The sequence below is a fragment of the Pipra filicauda genome, unplaced genomic scaffold (genome assembly GCF_003945595.2).
Source record: "Pipra filicauda isolate LSUMZ 115617 unplaced genomic scaffold, ASM394559v2 scaffold218_size1660888_pilon, whole genome shotgun sequence".
NCBI lineage: Eukaryota > Metazoa > Chordata > Aves > Passeriformes > Pipridae > Pipra > Pipra filicauda.
This window is the reverse complement of record NW_024104330.1, coordinates 521,886-535,618: the sequence shown is the minus strand read 5'-3', so window position 1 is coordinate 535,618 and position 13,733 is coordinate 521,886. Positions and strand designations below refer to the sequence as shown.

General features: G+C 38.4%; 1 protein-coding gene across 1 annotated transcript in view; it reads right to left on the bottom strand.

Annotated features, from left to right (window-relative positions):
- Window positions 1-2,347: 2,347 nt before the first annotated feature.
- Window positions 2,348-13,733, bottom strand: part of CNTNAP5 (contactin associated protein family member 5) — a 293,699-nt gene continuing 282,313 nt past the window's right edge. Inside the window, exons 23-24 of the mRNA XM_039381218.1 lie at window positions 12,220-12,291; window positions 2,348-11,220 (exon numbers count right to left, since the gene is read on the bottom strand). Coding sequence (XP_039237152.1) covers window positions 11,024-11,220; window positions 12,220-12,291 — 269 coding nt within the window. The 3' untranslated portion in view covers window positions 2,348-11,023. The remainder of the gene's footprint in view (window positions 11,221-12,219; window positions 12,292-13,733) is intronic.

The window sequence follows — 13,733 nt, the reverse complement described above, 5'->3', positions numbered from 1 at the left end:
CTAAATATTTTTTTTTCTTAGTAATGGCAGAGATCCAGCATCCACCTTGTGCTTGGATATAGTCTCCTTGTTAAGTGAAGGATAAAGCAGAGATCTAACAGACCTGTCAGCTCCTAATTTCCTATTGCCCAGCACCTTACAAAGTGGGAATGAACTGGTAATTTGGACAACTGACCACCCCTTTGTACCTCCTAATGAGGCAGAAACACTGTAATCCATCACACAATGGATTTCTTTCCACAGTAATACTGTTGTGTGTGAGTGGTTTGTAGTAGACTCTAAGTTATACTATTGATGTAGTTTCAGTGTTTTGGCTTTGCAATGTGGTTTGGCCCCCATCACCGCAGAAGTCTAACGACATTTTGTTAGAAAAGGGTGCAGGGAGTAGGGCTAAGGAAAATAATTTGGCGTAGAGAAAAATATATCTTCTGTAGATTAGTTGCACTACAGTGAATTCTGACACCCCAGCTGGTAAAATTGATCATTAAGTTCTTACCAGGCTGTTTTCTGTGATTATATGTTAAAAAAAAATGCAAGGAAAGGCATAAGGGAAGTGGGGTTGGTTTGTCTGAAATCAAGGGAGCTGAAGAGTATGGGGAGCTGGGTAGATAAGGTAACTAAACAGATAATTAAGGCAGTCAAACAGAGAAAAAGGAAGGAATAGAGCTATTCTTTCCATTCTTTCATCAATAGGACAAGCTGTAACGGGCTTAAACTGAGGTAAAGGCTATTTAGCTTAGGCTTTGATAAAGGAAGAGAAATGATCTCAATCTAAGAAAAGTTAAATACAGACACCACCGGTATGGGAGTTTGGAAGAACAATGTGGCTGTGTATGGCAGCTTTTCCTGATTACTTGCTAGGTTAACAGGTATAGAAAAATAAGCACTGACTGCAGCTGCCTAGTACTCATGCTGTGGGAAAAAAGCAAAAAAATATCACGCCTGACTGCAGCAGGGCTCTCCTGCCTTTCTTTCACAGCAGTGTTCACTTAATGGTATTTGCCTGTATACATTTGCCAATGGGCCTTTAGTTGAAGAAATAAAGCTTTAGCGTAAAACACCTGCTACTCATGTGGAAATTGCAAAAGAGGTGATTTTTTTTTTTTTTTTTTTAGTTCTGCCTGATAGAAAAAGACAGCAGGTGCTGAGGAAGATTTGACCACAACCCTTGATGATACCTTGTCCCTTCTTCCAGACGTTGCTAACTAGCCATAAACTGCAATAAATGATCTTTTGTCAGGCTGCCAAATAGATATATGCATTTTCATTACACTAATGCAATTATTTAATGTAACCTTCTGAATAATATTTCAAACTCATCGCATTCCTGCTCAGGAAGAAAGAAGCATAATTTTTTGAAAAAAAACTACCAAAAAACCCCAAACTCCCCCAAAACAATGGGGGATGCTAAAGCCTCCACATAAGACGTTAAGGAAGAAGAAAATAGTTTCTCTGTCTCCACTCAGAAAAATGGAAAATGATTCACATTGACATTTCTGGACTGTAAACCATGCAAACTTAATTTTCAAGGTCTGGATTAAAAATTGTAGGAGTCTGTACTGCCCTTACAAGCCTTTGAAAGGTTACTGCTCCCACTATATTAGCTATGAAGAGGCTGAAAGATTTATATAGCTTATATAGCTCTTCACTGCTTTTTTTTTTTTTTTCCCTGAGTAAAGTAACTCAGTGTGGGATTAATTGTAACTTGAAGTTTTGTCTAAGCCAAGTGATGTATAAACCCCCTTCCTGCACCTACAAGGGGACAGCAGCAGTTTTCTGTTGGTGTAGGATGGCTTTGGTGCCTGCATGATGCACGGCTGGTTGTGGACTGGGATGCCTGGGGAAGGCTGGATCAGCCCCATGAGGTGGGCATTGTGCTTGTAAAACCCCAAAGCAGGTACTGCAAAGCTGTCTTGCCAAATAGCACACCTCCACCCAAGACTACAAACCCTTGTTAATCCTGCCTTCTGGGGATCCATGAGTGAAGCAGGACACACGAGACGTTTGTGCAAGGCTGGGGATAGAGCACATGTGTGTGCACACGTGTGCATGGGTGCCTGGAAAGCCACAGAGCTATGACTAGGCATGTTTTCTAACCAGAACCAAGGCATCTCTCCAGATATGACTTTTATCCAGCATGGGAATTTGTGCCCTTATGCACCCCACGCGGGGTGCTGCAAACCAACAGTTATGAGTTTTGTCAGGTATTTGGGTGATGCCCAGATATCCTCTGATATTAACTTTTAACCATAGCTGAAATCAATAAATCCTGGTTGTGGACACTTCAGCTTTTATTAATATCCAGTGAGACGTGTTGGCTTAGAATTAACATATAAACAGCTGAAAATATTTTCCCGTAATCAGCACTTTTTAATGTTCGTTCAGCTAGAAGATAAAATAAAAACACAGGAGGAGGCATCTGTCTTCCACACAAAATCATACAAAAAGTCTTTTTTTATTAAATATACATTACTTACAGTTTAAGTCTTTCTTCTGTACAACAGTAACCATAGAAAACAAAAGAAGCTAAGGCTAAATTTTTTTCAACCCCCAAACAGGGTATTAAGACATGTTACATTGTCTACAAAACTGACTTAGACTGAGGCAACATCCTGTGGAATTTTCTTTAGAAAACTGGATAGTGAAAGAGGAATAATCTAAATCTCCATTTTGCTTTTTACTGTAACTGAGAGACTCTTACATTAACCTTGGATGGACCATTAAAACAAAAAAAAGATTTTTTTTTTCACTTTGCTACTGAAATGAACAGAGTTCTGAGAGATTTAGTTAATACAATTTGAGTAAAACAAAGCAAAGTGAATCATGAAGGGCTCATCTGTAGACAGATTCAATTTTTTTTATTACAAATATTTAATCTCAGCTGTCTTTTTGGGTTTTTTTTTCCTTTGCTTTTTAGGGCACCTTTATTTTTCAAGTATTGTACACTTTACCACAGTCCACCCAGGAATGAACTCCAGAAAAATCCCATAAAATCCTTCCAAAGTTGGTGGGTGGGTTCCCAAGTCGGTTGGCAAGACACCACCCATAGACCACTCTTCTCCATACACACATTTCCAGAAACTCCTGAAGGTGACTTAAGCCATGTCATGTGCTTACGTGGAACTGAAGTTCATTGCCTTATCCCAAGTTTTATCCACAGTGCTGCTAGAAGACAACACAATTTCAGTGAATGCAACTCTTGTTGACAGCAGTAAAGGATGACGAACATAAGGTCCTGACTTGAATTCATGTATGTCAACCCCAGTTTACAGGAGATCATCAATGCCCTTGCCTAGGGCAATATGAGGCTAAATTTATCTGTGATGTATCTACATTGACCTAAACAGGATTACAACCAGGTCTGAAGCTGGGTCTGTTTCTTTTATGAAATGGGTTTCAAAGCAGGTATGGTACTACAATGTTAACGTTCTCTCTATCATATAGATACAATGGTCTATGTTACATATTTAATGTGCAAAACTCACAGAGATTTTTATGACTGGATGTCTGAAAAAAAAAATGCACCTCTTTGCTCTTATAAGCTCCTGAAACTTCATAGTATGGGTTTGAGTGTTGAAGTACTACATGAGTTGTGAATGGGAAGTGAGACTGACTGACGGTATCTAAGCTTTACCTCAGAAAAAATCATTCTTCTTCTGTAACAATATGTGTGCTGCATTGGCAGCAATGACAAAACACATCAGAAAATGCTGTGCCTAAATGATGTAAGATGGAACTGTAAAGGGCATGCTAAAGTGAGTAAATAATTTCCCATGCAAAAATCGTATCAAATGGACTCTCTTCAGGGTTGTCGGATTCAAATTTGTGAAGAGAGTAATGACCAGCATATCAAGAAGCAAATGCTGTTGCAATGTGAACAGCAACCATTAGTTCAGAGAAAAGCTGCCGCAAGCATCCTAAATGAGGGAGGGATGGGGAGGGGTAAGTCTCTAAGCAAACTCCATTCTTTGGATCACCTGTTGTACCCAGTGTTTCATTAAATGTTATTTGTTTAGGGAAACCATCCCCAATTCTCCTTTGGGTTATCTGGGAGAGTTCCAGTGATCTAAGTGGAGAGTGTCGGAGCAGTATCAGCCACAGCTTTGAAATCCTCTCCCATGTTTGAAGCACATCTCCGATACTTTACAAATCATCGAGACAACTAAAGCTATGTTTTGACAGGCTAACTAGTAATTAACTCCATGGCAAAACCCACATAAAAATACCTGAAACCCTCATATCCACCTGATGGTTACTATGTGTGTCTTCAAAAAATGTAATTTTTCTGAGAGCTTTTGCCTCCTTCACTGCCTCATCACAATTTTAGTTTGGAGTGTTAATGTCCCCATTTCCCCTTAGAGGTCACCATCTCTAGGTGACTACATCTCCATGATGGAGTGTAGTCTCCCTTCTGGTTAAACACACAGCTGACATTTTGGTTTCTGTGACTGCCAGAAGAAAAATCGTAATCTTAGAACTGTAAAACAAGTTCCTCTGCCTCCTACTGCCAATCTGATAGCTCCATATGTTACAGCAAAAAGGAAAGAAAAAGAAAACAGGTGAACTAGATATGGAGTGACACTGTCAACACAAACTGTTGCCTTAATCCTTCCTTAGCTCGGCTTGTAGACTCAGTACATTACAAACAACAAACAACGAGCTTACAAATTACAATAGTTCACCAGAAAGTGTGCTTTTTTTTTTTTCCAGTTTTTGTTTTTTGTCAGAGTAACTTAGTGCAAAAGATCACAAAAATAAGTACCAAAACATTGATATATCCAAGCTCCTATATGCATGACTCAAAATAAACAATAAAAGAAAAAAGCTACTCCAGACCCAAAAGAACAGTGCGGTTAGAAGTTTCATGTACAAAAGGAGCACAGAGGAGGGGGCTGCCCACACCGAAAGAGGACATGAAGAACTTTTCATTGGGAAAGGAAGTGCAGTAAAGTGCAGGGAACAAATCATGCTTTGAAGCTGTGATAGTAACTTGTGAAGAAAACCCCCAAAATCTTCAAGGGCATGGTGCAAGAGGTCACCAAGAGGTCTCCCACCAACCTCTAAAGACCCTGGATAAAGCCCCTGGTTTCACAGGGATGCAGCTATATCACTTGGCTTGTTGGTAAGTAGGCATTAAAAAATTGTATGAAAGCTTTGAAATAGCACTTGTCTTAGAGCCTCACAAGGTCTCACACTTTGCTTGAGTCTTTTACTAAGTGTGCTTTCTGAAAAATAAATTAAAAAAACTCTGTCTGTGAAAAACTGGCAGTGCAGAACAATACTTTACTCTGATCTTGTTTAGGGTAAGCTTTGTGTAGGTGACATCAACAGACAGCGATGACAGGAGGTGGTGGAGCACAAAGGGATCAAGTTCTGCCTCTACACTCTTCTAGATGTGGAGGACACACGTCAACTGCTTGGCTTACATTGATGAAAAGGAAGTTGATTTTGTTCTGAAGATGGGATTTTTATTTTTTTTAAGAGATTCAGCTCATCAAGAGCTTAGGAGTTCTGGATGGGCACTTACTATAATTTGCAAAGCCAACAGGTATCAGACACATCTGCTTGGGGCTAACAGATGCAAGATATGACAGACAGGGGACACACCTCTTTACTGGAGCTGCAGAGATACCCTAGTTCCTCTCAAATGGCACCAGACATTCAGGACTAGAAAGTCACATGAAGGGGCTGAGTTAGCTTTAGATTAAGAGATGTGTGGATCTGTCTACATGTATTCTATCTGTCAAAGCTCCCACATGAGGCAAAAAATGGATCTTGGATTTAGAATACACTGGAAGGAGAATAAACCTCTTCCAAGCCCCATATACTACCGATTGGATCATCACTGGCTCAAATAGGTATTTTGACACTTGATTTTCTTGTATTTGGCTACAATTAGACACATGCATTTACTAGGCAGAGATGTCTAGTGTAATTTTAGATGCAAAGAGGTGTCCTTCCTTGACCCAGCTGTCATCTCAGTAAAAAAAAATCCAAGTCACTTATAAGATCTGTGCAGATGTGTCTACTGGATCTGCAAAGCTAGTGTAAAATTCCAACATGTAAGCAAATTCTGCTAGAAGTAGCTAACCTATTGCCAGGAGACTACCCTGTCTCTATAATCAATGGAGAGAAAGATGCATCTTTAGTGATTCCTTTAATCTTAAAGGATGTTTGAGACATTTGCCCTGTCTTCGTTGACCACAGGGCTGGGCTGGACTGGACTGGATGACAAGTGTAAAACAAGTAGCAGGTAAAACCAAATCCAAAATGAAACAAACCCAAAAGACTCAGACAAAAGCAATATCCAAGTGCTTTCATAGGTCTAGGACTCAATCTTATGTTCAGCAAAATCAATAGCTGACTTCATTAGGAGAAGATTCATAACCCCTCACCATAGGGAAACAATATGATGTATTGATTGCTCCTCACCCAATATGTGAAACATGTGATCAGCTAAATCCTAATATACTCAAAGATCTCATTAAAATAAGGATTTGTCTCACACTGTAAAAATTGGGCAATTGATAAATAGGATGAATTAAGTCTAACTATATCAGGTTAAAATAAAGCAGAGAGAAAATGTCCTATGTTTGTAATTTGGCTATCAGTTTTAACTTAAGTATCAGGGGCATCTCATGACTGAACACAATTTGATAACAGTACAACTCCATATGTCTGGTTTTTACAGTTATATTTACCCAGATAAGAATTCTGGGTAAATATAACTTACATATAACTTAATATAACTTAGCCAATGTAAGTTAAAGCTGTGTCTTTTGTTTGGCTTTGTGCTGAGCCATGGCAAAACCAAGAAAAAATAAAAAAGTGTACATGTAAAAAATTTACCCAAAACACACTGTCTTGTCGCTAGTAAGTAAATAAGGACAGATGAAATACTAACTGCCAATTACATAGGTGACTTACTGAGGACCAACATTTTATTTCCAGAAGAGAAATGGGATTCAATTTTCAAAGGTATTTAAATCTCTTGTATATTAAAACATTTCACAGGAAGGCAGAAGCAGAAATTCAGCTGGAATTAATTTGAGTTAAATGCTCATCTTCTACAGTAACTTACTCAAGCCTTGATCCACCCACATCCACCTCACATCAAATTCTTTTGAAAGCCCACCCTTCACCCAGGTGGCAGCCTACGTCACACTGAAAGTTAGTTGGATTTAGCTTTCCAGCAGACAGCTTTCCTTTGTTTTCTATAGCCAGGCACTGGGATTCTCAGACAGTCCTTCCAGGCATCCAACTCAGACTGCATGACTAAATATCTTTATAAGCATGGCAGTTATTGGCCAAGTCTTTTCCGGAAAACAAGAATTTGCAGAGCCTAAATCCATATCTAAGATACTTAGTAATTTCACAGTCTAAAAATCCCTGCCTAGCAGTAATAATTTTCAGAGGTTACATATCGTATCACCAAAAGAAAAAAAAAAGAGACTTAGTATGCTTCTACCAGTCCCTTACTTTTATTATGAAACTCATTTTAGGATAAGGAAGAAAACCCAAACAATGCTCCAACAGTTCTTTTCCACTGAAATGAAACACGACATTTTATGTATAAAAATTATTATTTTATGTTTACTTAAAAATGTTATCTAGAATAATAGCTAAAAGAAAAACTACCCCATCTAAAGAGAAATTTTAACCAAAATAACAGAAATGGTTTTTAATAAATGGTGAAAAGGTCTAATTTGAACTGTGGAAAATGAAAGAAATTGTATTTCTTCTTTTTTATTTAAAAAAATATTATTAATTTCCTTTAACTGGTACTGAAGGAAATCTAATTATGCCCTCAGTAAAGAAAGCATTAGGAAAAAACAACAAAAAAACAAAAAAGGAGTTAGTATTAGGGTACTTCATATAATATCTTTTAGCTACCATTTAATAAGAAGAATTTTGGCATCCTGATTTAGAAGTCCATACTAATGTGCTCATTGGTTCAGTCCTGTAGCATAAGAATATTCCCATCTCAGCACATCCATAGGTATAGATGCACATGTCTCTGTATACTCATGCAAGCATTTATATATGTGCAGTTCTTTCTTTTTACAGATGCACACCAAAGGTAAGTTTTGAAAGAGTTTTACCAGCCTGGGCTATATTAAAGGAGGATAAGGAAAAATGGACAAATTAACCACTTGACAGCGTTTTGCCAGATGTGGGCTGGCACAGAGCATTGCCACTACACCTGCCCTCTGGCCTGGGACTGAGCCACTGAGCTGTATCTGAAGTGTTTGCAGCAACACTGATATCTACCTTTGGTAATGAGACCTTGATCCTCCTTGAGAAAGTTTAGCATCTTGCAGAATCAGGTCCTATGAGGACTGAAAGCAATTTAGTTACTTTAGGAATGAGAGGACTCTGCTTCATTGCTCAGTCTCCCTTCTCCAGCTACTCTGCTGCCGGAGAGGCTTTTCACTTTAATGTTGCACTCTGTAGTAGTTTTGTTCCTGGAAACTAACATGTAGGAAAACAGAAGGATGTTTTGTATCTGCTAGGTCATCTAGATTAAAACACACAACTGGGGGCATTCCCCTTCTTCCTAGTCCATTCTTCATAAAGTCAATTAAGCATGCTAGGAATTCAGAGATGTCTCATACACAGGTCATTTCAGAGAAGATGACTCAAACATGGACCCAAACAGGAGCCCATGAACTCTCTTATTCCTCCCCTCCTGCCATGCCAAACAAAGCAGCTTTATCTGGGGAAAGGAAGAAATAAAAATAATTTCTTTGCCAGGATTTTACTGCAAAAATAAAGCAACATAAAGGGAGCTCAGCTAACCACAGATCACAGATTATTCTGAGTTGGAACCCACAAGGATCACCAGTTCTATTCTCAAGTGAATGGCCCATACAGGGATACAAACCCACAACCTTGGTATTATTAGCACCACGGTCTAACCAGCTGAGATAATCTCAGGGTCACGAATCCATTATTACACATCTCATTACACAGAAACACTCTCAGTAATCACATGAATCAGCCAGCATGTGGCAAAAGGGCTATTGTTGACTATGATTGAGGAAGAACAGCACTAATAGTAATTTCAATATAAATGGCTTCATAAAATTGCTCAGTTAAGAGGTGGTCTCACATATTCCTCTTTGCATGAGAATGATATAATTCTAAGATTGCTTTCTCTTCACTGGATGCTCCAAAGAAGTGATGAAGAACCACCATATCCAAACTGTCATTTATTTATTCTTCCTTGCCTTCTCTCTCTCCTCATAAAAATCCCCCAAATAAACAGCTACTTACCTTTGAAATGCACTGCCTAGAAAAATAGCATCTGTTGCATGGGTAAGCTCATCTCTAGCTTGCTGTGGCTTATTACCTCATACTGTGATTCTTAGATTTTATGTAAAAAGGACCCTCATGTGGAAACCCCAGGATGACTGCACTAGGGTGTAGGGCAAAGAAAGAGATTCAGCTGTACAATTAATTGTCTTGAATTAATTCTTATCAAGAGTACTGCAATGAATAAGGGTTTTTTTTCCCCTTAACTGTAGGCTTCATTCAACTACTGTCAGGAACCTTCAAGTCCTACAGCAAACTCTACATGCTCTTTAGAAGCCCTGAGAAGACAGATGTCACATGGAAACAATACAGTGTGCAAACCTGCCTTGCTGGGACTCCTCCATTTCTGACCCTTAGGATGTCTGTGACTCAAAAAATGGTTTTCAAGCCTCACATTGTAACCATGCAGCACAAGTAATACGGGTGGAATTCAAGTCTTCAGTATTGTTCCCAATCAGGAAAGGACAGAAGACTTTAGAAAAAAGGAAAGAAGATTAATTTGAAGTAAGAGTATTCTTTTTTGTTTCCCTAATGTTGTTACTTGTAAACAGGGTTGTTCGATATCGGATCTATTTAGCTTTGGAGAAGGTATTCCAACTTCTACAAACAAGAAATACCAATCAATCTTACATGCAGTTTTGGGAGGGTTTTTTTGAGTATTTGGATTTATTTTTTCTTTTTTTAAAAGAACTTGCAGAATGTGTGCATCATGTTTAAGAGTAAACTATTTTTGTTTTTCTCTCATCTATGTATTTCTTTTTTTCCACAGCAGCAACAGTGTTTAACCTAAGTGCATGATAATCCTCCATATAGCATGAACAGGCATATGCTGCATTTCTAAAATTTCAGACAAATATAGAGCACCTAAGTCCTAGCAGCTTCCTAAAACCCTTGGAGATTCAAGCTACTATTTTCCATGCTTCAGCTAGTTATGCTAGAGTATGTTGGGTCTACATAGCCAGCCTTACAAGATGGAGGTGGAAGAGGTGAATGGGAATGATATTTATTATTGATACATATATTGTTGGAAAAGTACTGGGAAGCCTAAAAGTTACAGTAAAAGGACAGGAGGTTGGGGGAAGGAGCTTAATGAAGACAGTTTTATTCTCCTTTACGTCATACCAGCCTCTCAGCTGGTATGAATTAACGTAACACCATTTAAATCAATAGACAATATAACAATTAATAACATTTGAGATTTTGGCCAGATTTTTATGATTGCTGTAAATGAGCCTATGAAATAAATCAAGTGTTTTGGTCTCATTCTTTCCCTCTATCCTGTCCCAGTACCTCTAGAGCTATGTGTTCAACTACTTTACCTGTACTTTTCATAGTCCAGCTCTACTGTAAAAGTGATAACTTAAATAGCTCCAGAGAAAAAAACACAAATAAATGTAGGGACTTTGAAACATCCAAGAACTGACAGCAGACACAAGGTGTGCATGTGGATCTTATTTTGTGTAGGGTGGGATAACAGGTCTCTTGAGCTGAAGAAGTAAACTGTGATTGCCAGGTTCTTGTGCAAAGAATGAGGCACTGTGATTGTTCTCAGTGTTTCCTGTGCAGGGCGGTCTTTTCCAAATGGAATAGCAAAAAATGAACGTTTAAAAAAAATTTTCAAAAAAGAAAATAAGGAAGGAAGAAAGGAATAAAGGAATAAATAAAGGAAGGTTAGGGAAGTAAGAGCAAGAATAAATTGCATTGTCCATCAGATAAAATATTCCCGTTTGCACTCGCTCACTGTGTTCTGCAAGTCAATGTCAGCTTTAAAGTTGCTCTCGAGGTTTTCTGGGTATTCCTTCTCCTTTTTCTGGCTACTTCGATGTGCTTGTTTGTGCTGATAGAGGAATCTGCTCATGATGGCAATGATGCAAAAGATGATGAATATCACAACTGCTATTACACCTATAAAGAGGCAAAAAAGAAAGGATAGAAAGAGTAAAAACCAAAATAGAAAGTCCAATTACCTCAAAAATGCATTACCAATGCACAGCAGCTAGTAGATATGATAGATCAGTTCATCTCAGTCTGTACACAACCATATGCCTCTATCACACCCTCCATGGCAGATTTATTTCTATTTTTTCATCTTAAGAACACTTAAAGCAGCAAGTATTGATGTAATTGACCTAATTTCCATCAAATTTTGCTTTCACTGGGAGTAAAGTTGGTTCACTGTGTTTGCTTTTGAAAAGCTAGATCTGTATGTTCATACAAATTCTCGCTCTGTCATATTTTCTTCTATGTTATCTCTGGAAACCTTGCATGAACCTCGTACACTTTAATTTATAGCTTTTAGATATTATCAAAGGCAGCTTGTTACAGGGCACCCGCTAAAATAAACAGAGATAAATTGTCTTCTAGGCTGTTAAAGGAAAATTCAAGCCATACATGAAATTAGGAGGACAATTTTCCCTAGTATACAAATACTTTCATATGATTTAGCATATATATACTTCCATATGACCTGGTGAGTTCCCCTACACCACCGGATTGCAAAGAGAGAGCTCAAGAAGTATGGGATATATGAATACTGTGTAGAGGGTCTCAGCAGGGCTGTGTCTAAAACAGTTACTAGTTAGCTGGGTCTTAGAACACAGAATCACATGGAATCCGAGAATGGCTGGGGCCTCTGGAGGTCATCTTGTCCAAATCCCCTGCTTAAGCAGGCAGACAGACAGAGTTGGTTTATATTTTAGAAGACTCAAGTTCTTGATGATCCATGTATGTCCACAGTAATCCATAATGCAGTTGCTTACCTAGGGAGCTTGATACAGGTACACACTAATAAATAGAGCAAATATTAGACCTGCATCATATTACAAAAAAAATTCAGCTAGGTTTCATGGAGCCCAGATTTAAAGTCTCCTATTTTTCTACTGTAATCTTTAAAAACAAAGTTACCTCCAATCACAGCTGAATCACTTCTGACTGCATTGGTGAGAGGTTCTCTTTCATCTGTCTTCCCGAAAGGATCTGCAGTTGGTTAAACAAAACAGAACTTATTTTCTGTATCACCTGTGTTCATTTTCGCTGTGGCATAGACAGAAGTGTCCTCTTACTCTCATGAATTCTAATTTGTTTTCAATAGATGGGATTTGGGGGATTGGAGAACTGAACCAGAAAGCTCTTAAAAATAAAGTGAGTTTGCAGAACAATTTTATTCTACATCTTCAGGAACAAAGTCTGTTAAGGGTATATTTAGAAGGAAACAGAAAGACTCACACTAACATCTGAAAGTGATGTTTCAGTTCGTCAGAAGAGTCAGAGAGACATTTGAATAAAATAGCCCATTAGGAGCTTTTCTCAGTCAGAGCTGTATTATTTTTTTTGTTGTTACCTAAGAAACAATATTAGAAAGAAGCCAAAGGAAAGGGACACTAGACAGATTTAGACATGACCTACATTTGTAGATACAGATATTAAAGTTGAATTCAATCCCATGAAGAGAAACATTCTCTGCTTAGGACAGCTTCTTGGAAGGGATGTTTTTATCTCTGTTGCAGAAATGCAGTGGTCAAGTTGGATCCAAATCAGAAGGGGATCAGTAATAAATTCCTATATTAAAGGCTCCTCGATGTTCGAGCTCTCTTGTACTCTCTCTGTAAATAATTATCATTGAAACACTGAGCCAAATAGCCCACAACCTGTTTCAAATTCAACTCCAAATCCAAGAGGTCAAGCCCTCCTTGAAGTCAGTGGAGTTAGAGCAGTGTACTTTCTTTTTAGTACTGCATGTTTCAGAAAATGCCACGGTTTTTTACTGCTAACTGAATCTAGCTTTTCTGCACCTTCACATTTTTCTGTTCTTTTCAGCTTACTCTCTCCTTTGACAGGGTTCATATTTGTGTTTCTCTCCTTTACAAGCCCCCAGAGAATGTATGTAGGGAGGGAGTTAGGGATCACTGTCTCTTCTATGTACCATATACTGATTTGCCAAACTGATTTCTGATGCAAGAGATGGAAGCCCAATTGAGAAATTTGGTGTTGTGATGTTTATTGTAATTGAACATCCTTGCCTTAGTGACTGATTCAGCCACATTTTGGTATGCCATTGCTGAAGAAGATGAGTTTTATTGAAACAAGCAACAATGTAATATTTGTGCATCAGGTGGTCCTGAATTTGTGATGATGGTGGCTTTGGGCTATTTAGGTTCTTAAAGGGCACATTTTTTCCTTAGTCTCTACATCAGTGATACCAACCCTAAAAAGATGCAGAAGGCATGAGCCTCCAAGAGGCTTTGATGTTCTAAAAGATGCAACTCTACTTGCTAGTTTTAGGGGTGGAAGGATTTCTAATCAAACACACACATACTGAAAGTCAGGGTTCCCCATACATGCAGTGCATGACTCATGACTGAGCTACAGACACAAAAGGGAGTTCCGGGGCCAACTGAATACCTCCAATACACCCATTG